Here is a 10,687-nt window from a genome sequence, read left to right as displayed (position 1 = left end):
AGTAGAAAGTACAATATTTCCCTCTGAAATGTAGTGGAGTGGAAGTATAAAGTAGCATTAAATGAAAACACTTCAGTAAAGTACAAGTACCTAAAAATTGTACTTAGGTACAGTACTTCAGTAAATGCACTTAGTTACTTTCCACCACTGCTGCGCACTAATAGGCTGACAAACTCTGTGATGACAGGTGTGGTTAACCATCCAGCCAGCCCAGGGTGATAAACATCTCCAAGCAATTAACAATTCAATGAAGTACATGGAAAAAAAGCTGGAATACAAAGCCCATACTTCAAAAAATAAAACACCAAAAATATCACAAATATCAAAACATACATCTTATATATAAACATTACATCAGAGTCATCACCACATATATGAGAATCAACAACACCTCTGTTCAAAAATATATTGTTGTAAATTGGTGTGTGTGTGTTTGACATTATATGAATATCAGAGTTAATGTTGACATGGTTTATGTGTTCACCTGCTGCCCATAAAATCAATCAATCTCAACTTTTACTTTGAAGGAAGTTGTTTTCACTTCCGGAAAGCACAGCTGGTGCTGCCAGCCGCCTTTTAAACACTTGTTTTATTTTATCTCTAATGCTCCCTGTACAGTTATTTGTATTGCAATAATAATACGCCGCCTGCTTCTTGTGCGTTATTTTATCTCCCACCGGCATTCTGTGAAGACCCGCCCTACTCTGCCTCTGATTGGCTCTGACCCTGACATTCTTACCCTAACTTTGACCAATCTCAATCCTCAAACCTAAACCTAACCAATCTAACAAACGAAGGAATCGAGTACTAGCCAATCAGCGCCAGAGTAGGGCGGGTCTTCACGTAATACGGGTGGGAGAAAAAAATTAGGCGCTTGTTGCTCTAAGCCGTCCCTGCTCTGAGTCCTCTCTCCTCCTGCCAGCAGCGCGCCTCCGCTCTGCCAACTTCTCCTCGGCTTTACGTAAAGACAGGTGAGGAAATAAAATGTTTTGTTTGTGTGACTCTGCACTTTCACTACTTGACAGTACATGTGCGCGGCTCGGCCAGCAGTAGTCACCATTTGGCCTGGAACAAAGACAGGGTGAAGAAACTGGTTTACTATCGTTAGATAAGCTAACGTGAAGCTAAGTTAGCCAGGCTCTGCGGGTCATTTGCTCCTCTCCTTTAGTATTTGGGCCTGTTTCTGGCTCTTTCTTTGTCCCTGTGGCTGCGGCTTACTGGCAAGACAGGGCAGTGCACCCTCGCTTTGTTTAATCTTAGCTGCTGCCAATTAATTTAACTGCCTACTTTGACTGTAAAGCCCTCAACTGCATGGCTGAACTTTGACCAAGCAATGTGCCTTGCAGCCGCATATTCAAGATGACAAAGGATTTTCATCTATATTGCCTGTTTTTGAGTTAAGATCATGGCAAACAAATAGAGACGTTTCTTACTGCACATAGTGTGCGTTGAATCACCCTTTTTGCAGCAATTTCAAAAATTAAACACCTCATGGCTGTTGTTAAGGCCTGGTTGGATCAACATTATATTTAACGTGTAACATAACGTATTTCTATAGTTGCACGAGATAAAACTCCAACATTTATAAAAGTACCTATACATCCTTCTTATAAAGACATGTTTATGTTTCCGCTAAGTGTGACCCCTTAGTGGTTTTTGCTTATCATGGTTATGTAAGCTTCCTAATAGGCTATTGTTCCCTGCTGGCTGAACATGACTTGCATGTGACTTTACATGGTTTTTCTAACTGAGCAAGCATTTAGGCAGTGCACCAAGTATGAAAGAGCTGCTAAACCTGGGTAGTTAAGCCTCAAGCACTTGGTCTTTTCAAGTTTAAATGTAATGTTTGTTCTTGTGCTTATGTTGAGCATTTTGCTGCTGCTACCAGGTGGTGCCTCAGGCTCCACCCAGGCTGACTTATCTGTATGATGGTTCGTGAGAGTCAGGAATATTCTAGTCACTATATTTGCTCTCTCTCAGTCATTTACCACCACCACCACCACCATGTCCTCTGGAAATGCTAAGATTGGCAAGCCTGCCCCAGACTTCAAATCCACAGCTGTAGTGGATGGACAGTTCAAGGACATCAAACTGTCAGACTACAAAGGTAACGTGATGTTATTTCACAAAGATTGTGTACACAAATGGTAGTATTATTTAGTGTTTGTACCTTTTGTTAACTATTTCTGTTTGTCAGTCTAACGTTGTATTTACAGTACATGTAAACCCACCCTTTTTGATTTTGTGTAAAAGTATCAATGTTTTTATTTATTAAGAGCATATTTAAAGTGGGTTGACTGTAATCAGTTCTTCATTTTGTGCTCTTCAGGGAAATATGTGGTCTTCTTCTTCTACCCCCTGGACTTCACGTTTGTGTGCCCCACTGAGATTGTGGCTTTCAGCGACAGGGCAGAGGAGTTCCGCAGTATTGGCTGTGAGGTTATTGGCTGCTCCATCGACTCTCACTTCAGTCACCTGGCCTGGTGAGAACTCCTGCTAGCTGAAAGGAAACCATGACTTGAGTTTAATTATAATTCATGTGCTTGAATGCACTGGGGACCTCACCACTTTGTGTGTCCAGACGCTTCACAAGATTAGCATTTTGGCCAATAATTGAATTTAGCTAAAACACACACCGGCCAAATAATGTTATCCACATTGACAGCATGTGTCAGCAAGTAGAGCCGCATTAGCAACAGTTTTTACTGCCTCTGTTTCAGCCATTATTTTGCAGACAAACAGTGTCTTTAAAGCACTGATGATGCATTTGAACTGTGTGTCACAGCAGATCAAACTGTTGTGTATCTCCACAAATATACAAAACACTGACTTGTTTTCTGAAAAAGAAGAAAGCTATTAGACAATAGCTGTAGTGCAGACTTTACTTCCTTAAGATTTTTAGATAAGACCTTAAGTGTAACTCTTAAGAACTTTAGATGAGATTGACAATTAATTTTGATTGGTGTAATAAACTTTGATGAAAAGGAAATATTGGATAGGGACTCAGCAGATATTGTCAGATTGGCAATTTCTAATTACATCGTTAATAATGGGGTTTTTTGGCTGATCTGAAGAAATACCCACCCCAGTTTATCAGTTTATCTCCTCTCACTCTGCTTCTCTGCATTCTCTCGATAAGTTCTCAATCCTGATATGCGGAGCAGAAGTAACGGTCTCTCGGTCAAACTGCTCTTTCTAGAAGGAATCAGAAGTTGTGAGAAATTTGGTGTCATGAGTTACACTGCCCAAACAATTCTGAGTGTATTGTATTACAGTTTAAAATTAGATTTGGCTTTTTGTGGATGTTACCTCAGTATGATCAACACGCAATGTCTTGTTTCAGTGTGTCATTATAGTTTTAAGGAAGCCTCATTTATTATTATTATTATTATTATTATTATTATTATTATTATTATTATTATTATTATTATTATTATTATATATTTCATTTTATTTTGTAATTCAAATTTTTATTATATGTTTGGTGCATGACAGTGCAGTGTTTCACATTGTGAGACATTCCTTGTTGCTTACATGTAGCATCAGTGGCATATAAAAACAAACAAAAAAACACAAAATTAATAAAATCAGAAGTGCAAGGGATTGTTAATAAAATATAACTAAGAAGAAAATCCATGCAACAGATTGTAATATTAATTACTATCAGGACGCAACATTCATACTACTGACTTATCAGTCAATGTGATACGAGATCCCAGACTGGTGCCTTGCTCTTGTTTCCGTCATTCATCCTGTTAAGCATAAGCTTTTCCATTGTTTAAGTATTGTAGGAAGCCCCATTTATTGAACCAGTTATTTAAAAAAACTAATTTATATTTTAGATTTCCAAAGATATTTTTCATCTTGCAGCATGAGTTTAGTTATTTTGTCCACTGTTATACAAATAGTTTTCTTGTTTGAGATCTTGGAAGGATTCTACACAGTACCTTAAAAAATACATTATGCTCTGTGTATAACATCACCTTTTTAAAACAAAGTTTATATATAAAGTACCACTACATGCAATATGTATTAGTGATGGGGAGTTTTTTTTTAAATGCTTGAAGTGTATCAGAATAAGAAAAGAGTAACATGGTCCTGCAGTGTTGGTGCACTTAAAACACTAAATGGGATTTTTTGATTTGCTGATATATTGTCTTTTTTTTTTCCTACAGGATCAACACACCAAGGAAGCAGGGAGGTCTGGGTAGCATGAAAATCCCCCTCATAGCAGACCTCACCAAGACAATCTCCAGAGACTACGGTGTACTGAAGGAGGATGACGGCATCGCATACAGGTAGCCACTGTCGAGAGGGAGCTTGATAAAATATAATACTCACTCTGCTGTATGATGACTACGTTAATAACCAAGTGCGCACTGAAAGTGTGGAGAGACTAAATGAAGTAGAATGAACAGTTTTTATGAAATGGTGACTCGGAGTAACCGATTTATATTCTGGCATCCAAATGTGTGTCTAACAAGGAAAACACAATGAGATTCAAGTTTTGCAATATTGTGCTTTCAGTCGGTTAATAACAATTTAAAATTTGTAGTATCAGGACACGATGATCATACAGAATAACTGTGACTATCGACCAGGAATGTCCACTATTGCACAATACTTAAACCTCTCACTTTGTGCCTCTCAGGGGTCTGTTTGTGATCGACGACAAGGGCATTTTGAGGCAGATCACCATCAATGACTTGCCTGTTGGTCGCTCTGTGGACGAGACTCTGCGCCTGGTCCAGGCCTTCCAGCACACTGACAAACATGGCGAGGGTGAGTAAAGGAATAGTCCGCTGTTTTTTCTGTTCAGGTTGTTTAAAACACACGTAACGTAAACAGGCACTTTGACAAGTATCACTTCTGTTTTTATTTTTTGAAAAAAAGTCAGTTTAAGCAGGTTTTTTCTTAACTGTTGTGTGATCATCACACGTAAACTTATCTATAGGAAACAAATTTCTTCTTGTTGAAGTTTCCTGTTGCGGTGAACTAACTTTGAGTAAATGTAGTTTAGACGCATGACCTTGCATTATTAGCTTACTCTCCTGGGTATTCACACTTGCACTTTGTTCCTGCTCTATGCAGAGTTCAATGTCTGTCACAGATACCTTACAGTACACTTTGTCCCTTCTCCCTCTGCACACAGTGTGTCCTGCTGGCTGGAAACCTGGGAGCGCCACCATCATCCCTGACGTCGAGAAGAGCAAAGACTTCTTCTCCAAACAGTAAATGTGAAGGTCTTCTCGCTGACTTCCTATCTGTAGCACTTGCCTTCAGATGAGGGGTGTCCCTGTGAAGCAGTACCTCATGGCATCTAATCTATTAAACCCAACAAATTTTCAGTTGTTAGATAAAAATCCTTTTGTTGCAAATCTTATCTTTGTACGTCTGGTGTACAACTGGTGGGACAACCTCATAGTCTCAAGCACTGAAAGTTTAGTATTGTTTCTTCTTTTTTTTTTTCCAAGAAAAGTATTGATATTTTTCCTTGTTGTCATTAATAACTCATGTTGCCATCATTATTAAAGCCGTGGGAAAATCATGATTGAGGTGTTGGAAGTTTTTTTGTCTCTGGACTGCTGTATGTTATGCAGTGAATGTGATTCCATTTGTGACCTCTAGGTGGTGCCATCAATCTTCCTGAATGAGTTTTTGGTGCCTTCTAAGTTTAGTGACTTTACAACTTAGAGATATCATGCAAACAGACACGTTTGCTGTATGTGACCTGGGACGTGTGCCTGGCGGAGGACTCGAGTACGTCACAATATCATCAAGTATTGGTTAATTTTGGAGTTATTGTGACTCAGAACAACAACCTGGTATTGCCAAATAACAGTGAGGCTCATTGGGAAAGAGGGGATTGTCGGATGTGACTTAATACAGTCCTGCATGACTGTCCCAACCACAGATACTTTATACTGGTTAGGAAGATAACCATCTGTATGTATCCCAGTGTGTTTTATATCTTTACCAGGGTGATGTCTACGGTTTTTGTTCCCCATTTAGTTTGGAGGTAACATTGGGTGACACTTCTTTGCTAAATTAACCGAAGTAAAAACATATCTGATATTTCATTAAACGGCATGTAAGTTTTTCTCTGTCCAGATAACATAATTATAATTTATGTCAAAGATTATATACAACTTCTAGGACATTTCCTGTTACATGTGGAGCCTACAAATAATTTGTGACCTTTAGTCTTCAATATTTGGGTCTGACATCATTTGCTGACACCAATTCTTGTAAGTAGCAACCAACTTTTAACCATCAGAAAGAAAGCCTGCTCTGCATGTTTGTCTGGAACTTTCTACAACCATTTTTCCTGAACTAGTGTTCTCACGGCTTGTTTTGGGAAATTGAAAGCAGAATAGGGAAACTCCCCAAACCTGAATATACCACTCATTGACAAACCTCTTCATCTACACACACACATTGTGGTGTGAAGGGGGCGTGATGGGGAGAGCGCAGTCTCTCTGACGGGCAATGTAGGAGGGAGTTCCCGGAAACCTTTCGTGATGTGACGTTTCTCGGCGAAATTGACCTTATATGGACTGACGTATGTACGTCAATAAGGAAACAATCCTACGCTGGGACGTCTCCAACGTCAAGCAACTGCTGCTGCTGTAAACTTTTACTGCTGACCAGAAATATCACTGACAACAGTGTGGTTAGTTAACGAGAAATAGACTATTGCAGTAATTCCTATGAGGGGACATTTTAAAAATAGACATTACCTCAATAACAAACAACAACACCACATATCTCTTATTTCATAATTTCATTTACTTAAATATATACTGTACAAGTAAAAAAAAGACAGGCTCATCAGGCTCAACCCGACAAACACAAATAACTTACATCAGAATTGATCACAAATAAAGTAAAATGTAAACAGCCAAGACGACACTTTTAAAAACGTAGTCAAAAATGCCCAAAGTGTTTTAGTCTTGTATGATATATGTGTAGGCTACTTTTCTTTGAGCCAAAGAAACCATAATGATCCAGTTCTCATACAGACAATGTGTAAAGACATTGTTCATGGTGTAATTGTCAGTGCAGTTGTTGTCCAGTGTTTTTTTTTAAAAAGTGCATTGTTTCTTCAGTAAGACTTCACTTTGGGCGCTAACATGAGCTGGCAGCCACTGCTCACATGTGTCATCACTTTCTGTTTGAGTTGGGCCACCTGCTCCCGCAGTACAGAAGCTGTGTTTGAGAGTCCGGCGTTGTCTGTTTTCAACACTTTCACCTTGTCCTCCAGGCGAGCGATGCGTTCCAGCTTTCGCTTCCGACACTTAGAGGCTGCCAGCCGGTTCCTCAGCCGCTTGCGCTCCGCTTTCATGCGTTCCTGGTTCTCGATATCGACGGGGGACATCGGCGGAGAGCTGTTGTCGCTGCTCAGCATGTCGGGGACTGTCTGAGGCTCCTCTTTCAACCCGAAGCGTTGCGAGTGGATGCCGGCCCCGGCCAGGGAGTGCTGGAAATGGTGAGAGCCGTGCGCAACGGCCTGGGGGTGCTGGTGATACTGGTGGTGTGGCAGGTAGCTGATGGTGGTGGAGGGGTAGCTGGCAGCAGATGACAGGCTGGGGTTCGTGGTGCAGCTGCTCAGGGTGGTGTACTCGAGCGGTTCTGGCTGCATGGAGGAGCCGAACACCGAGGCGGGCGCCGAGCAGGCAACGCCACCCGTGCCGATGGACACATTTGGGGGGGCCATCTGGTTCATCTTGTGTAAGTCGTCCAGCGCTTTAACAAAACCGTCAGCAAAACCCTCCTGCTCCTCTGTGATCCCGCGGTTGTAGAGATACTGGGTAGGTGTCGGCGTTGTAGTGATGACCCCGTTGCTATTCTGGATGATCAGTCGCTCCAGTTCAGGAGAGGCGAGCTTCAGGGAGCCCACGTCCGCCGTCCCCGCTGAATAGAAATCACTGTCGGCGCGCAGGTGCTGTGACTTGAAGTTTGAGTTCCGATATGAATCGGAGAAGTTCAAGTTCATGTTCTGCTTTAGCAGCTTGTAGTCTGGCAGGGCTGCGCCTGGATGGCCATAAGCAGAGAGAAACGAGTCGTCATAAAAAGGCTGTTCCATTATTGTGGACATATTTCAAATCAGACAGTCAAATACAAGAGTGCGCTGCAAGGATGCTGCTTGGACACCGAGTCTTCAGTGTCCAGACTGATTCAGTCTCCAAGCACAAAGTCCCGCTGTACTATTATACTGAAGATCAAAGCTATCAAAAACAGAGCAAAACTTCCAAAATAGTGGAACTGTACTGTACCAAGTCGTCGATTTGTACCTTTAGTTGGAATCAAAGGCGGAGTCCAGTGACTAATTCAGATGTTTTCATTCCACTCGTGTGTAGGTGAGTCTTTTGCGCTCAGAGTATGAGCTTCACTTCAGTTTCCTCGTAAATGACAAGCGGCTGACGCGATCCGCGGTATTTATATGATCCGAGCACCAACTTGTAGCTGATTGGTTGTCTCCTCAGCAGTCCCCACCTTATAGACTGTCATAGACTCATGACGTTGTTGCCAGGAACAAGGACTGTAAACAAGACGAGGCCTATCGGCGTGGGGGGAAACTCAACCCAGGTAAACACTTAAAATACATAAAGTGCGCATCCACACTCTGTATTTTATGAACAAGTCAGTTTACATGAGCCTCACAGCTCAAAGTCATCAAAAAAAAAATCCAGCCTATTCCAGCCTTACTGGGACACTTAAAACACACCAACATCCACTTTTGTCCTTCAGAACAGTCCCATCCATAAGGATATATAGGCTGGCGCTGAGTCATGCGATCCAAAGTGATATCGGTCAGTCCATATTTGGGTATCCTGGCGCACCAGTTCCTCCCTGACATGAGCGGGAAGCCAATCCCCTCCTGGCGCTCATCCAGCTCTCCGGGATGTGGGAGGCGGAGGAGGCGCACTGCTGCCCTCCCTCACCCTGCAGGCGGGGACAGGATGGTTAGGTGAGGAGGGTGCGTAAACTATTGGGCGTGATGTCTTCAAAAATGCATGAAGCATAATAGGTGTCTGGCAGAGGAAGACATACTCAGGATATCAGACAGGTACAGTTAAAGTAAGTTATACTCATGTAGTAAAAACAATAGGCCAATAAGTGGAGGATAATCAGATCATTCTCACAATTTTTACAGTGCGTAAAAACAGTGGAGCCAGATTGAACTTCTCTAGTGTTCAGACTTTATGCGTTCCTATAGAAATTACAGGAGCGTAAACAAATGACGGAGCCTTGAAGGTATTTCAGACTGAAGACATATCCCCTAAACTGAACACCTGTTTGATAGAAAGACATCTTTGTCTTCTCTGTATGATAATAACCTCTGAATCACTTCCCAGAGGGCCATGCGCCCACGCATGTTTGTGTCTTCTGTTCGACTTTCCAACCTTCTGCTTTTACCTATCCTCAGGTCACGTGTGTGTGTTAGTGTTTTCCTCATTATCATAGGACCTCATCAGGTATTTAATCTTTTAAAAATGGCAAATTGACCAGAGGAAAGTTAAAGCTTAATAGATCTAAAAATGGAATTAAAGGAACTGTCCAACCAAAAGTGAAAGTCATTACGTTTTCACAACCATGTCAGTCGAAACACTGAACAAACTGATAGTATCAGCTTTTCTCCCGGGCTGAATTTCAATAGAATATCTTTTACTTAGAAAAGCAGCCCCCACCCTCCTCCCCGCAAAGAAAAAAAAAAGCTCAATTAAATATAAACCGTTCACAGTCGAGTCAAATTTTCAACGACAACATCTCCTGTTTTTTTTTCAATGACAGACTCTTCTGGCAGTCTGCAGCTGGGTACACACATGTTATGAGACATTCCAGTGAGGAGGAAAATGTGACAGATATTGTGGTAATAACTGGACTTTTGGATTCATAGTGTCATTGTTATGTGTGGATCTGAAAGATTTTTTTTTTTTGAGCTGTAAAAAACTGTCCAGTTATTGTGTGTATTTTAGGGTTTACAGAGGTATTCTAGCGATTTAGTATTGCACCTCCATAAACATACAGGACTCATTAAAGAAAGAATAGTCAAAATCGAAGCAGCAGAGGCTGAGAAATTCTGACTTTTAGTCTCTAGTGTGCAGCGCCTTTTTCCTGTAATGCACTCACTTAAGTCTCTCTTCAGACCCCTTTCCCTTTCTGTTTCTCCCTTTCTATTCTCAAACTGAGATACTGAGATTACTTTATGACATCATCAGGATTGTTTTCTCTTTGGAAAGCTCTCACTAGACATGATATACCTGTTTTGACAGTTAGTACTAGTTAGTACTAGTCAATTGGTACTCCTCATGACGAGTAGACTGAACTTAAATGTACAAACTTGGTGGAGTGTACTTTCGATTTGATCGGTACCTGGCTGTGTTCCGTGGCCATACAAATTTCAGCAGTTTCATTTGATACAGAATTTGAATTACAGGTTGAACTCTTTTTAACTTGTTAATAGGTGTTTTTCTCATATAATAAAACCAGATTGACCCTTCAAACTTTGGCATTAGCCAAAGCAACTCTTTTAGGCTATAGCTGATGCAACACTATGCTCTTCCTCAAGTTTTCAGCTTGGTCAGAAGTCATGCAGTGGTCAGTTTGGTCTGAGTCCCTCCCACTGAAACTATGGCCTGATGTGCTGGTCAGGTCTCCTGTCAGTGAGAAGAAACATCAGGGG

At 41.3% G+C, this 10,687-nt stretch overlaps 3 protein-coding genes across 6 annotated transcripts in view; 2 read left to right on the top strand and 1 right to left on the bottom strand.

Annotated features, from left to right (window-relative positions):
- The first annotated feature begins 863 nt into the window (after positions 1-863).
- prdx2 (peroxiredoxin 2) lies at positions 864-5,551 on the top strand. Of its 2 annotated transcripts, none has more exons than XM_042397292.1 (6): positions 864-971; positions 1,981-2,107; positions 2,330-2,483; positions 4,176-4,298; positions 4,652-4,782; positions 5,153-5,551. In XM_042397292.1, the coding sequence occupies exons 2-6, from the start codon at positions 2,005-2,007 to the stop codon at positions 5,233-5,235; spliced, it is 594 nt and encodes a 197-aa protein (XP_042253226.1). In that variant the 5' UTR covers positions 864-971; positions 1,981-2,004; the 3' UTR covers positions 5,236-5,551. The 2 variants fall into 2 exon arrangements, with proteins under 2 accessions (XP_042253226.1, XP_042253237.1); XM_042397303.1 differs by lacking the exon at positions 864-971 and adding an exon at positions 1,014-1,081.
- Positions 5,552-6,769: 1,218 nt separating this feature from the next.
- Positions 6,770-8,417, bottom strand: LOC121887614 (transcription factor jun-B-like). Its single transcript, XM_042398533.1, has one exon. The coding sequence runs from the start codon at positions 8,096-8,098 to the stop codon at positions 7,106-7,108; it is 993 nt and encodes a 330-aa protein (XP_042254467.1). The 5' UTR covers positions 8,099-8,417; the 3' UTR covers positions 6,770-7,105.
- A 117-nt stretch (positions 8,418-8,534) lies between these two features.
- LOC121887623 (protein Hook homolog 2-like) overlaps positions 8,535-10,687 on the top strand; it is a 29,168-nt gene continuing 27,015 nt past the window's right edge. For 2 of the 3 annotated variants that reach the window (XR_006093014.1, XR_006093013.1), the window contains exon 1: positions 8,759-9,081. The gene's annotated coding sequence lies outside the window, so the exon portion shown is untranslated. Of the gene's footprint in view, positions 8,590-8,758; positions 9,082-10,687 lie in introns of those variants that run through there. The other variant, XM_042398545.1, reaches the window with a different exon arrangement.

This window comes from Thunnus maccoyii, chromosome 2, assembly GCF_910596095.1.
Source record: "Thunnus maccoyii chromosome 2, fThuMac1.1, whole genome shotgun sequence".
NCBI lineage: Eukaryota > Metazoa > Chordata > Actinopteri > Scombriformes > Scombridae > Thunnus > Thunnus maccoyii.
The sequence above is the reverse complement of the archived record's forward strand: the minus strand, read 5'-3'. Positions and strand labels throughout refer to the sequence as shown.

Bases quoted from the DNA above. Each gene is read 5' to 3' on its own strand.
- prdx2 (XM_042397292.1), top strand. From the start codon at position 2,005: ATGTCCTCTGGAAATGCTAAGATTGGCAAGCCTGCCCCAGACTTCAAA. The intron at 2,484-4,175 runs GTGAGAACTCCT...TTTTTCCTACAG, and splicing joins CACTTCAGTCACCTGGCCTG to GATCAACACACCAAGGAAGC. The intron at 4,783-5,152 runs GTGAGTAAAGGA...CTCTGCACACAG, and splicing joins CACTGACAAACATGGCGAGG to TGTGTCCTGCTGGCTGGAAA.
- LOC121887614 (XM_042398533.1), bottom strand. From the start codon at position 8,098: ATGTCCACAATAATGGAACAGCCTTTTTATGACGACTCGTTTCTCTCT.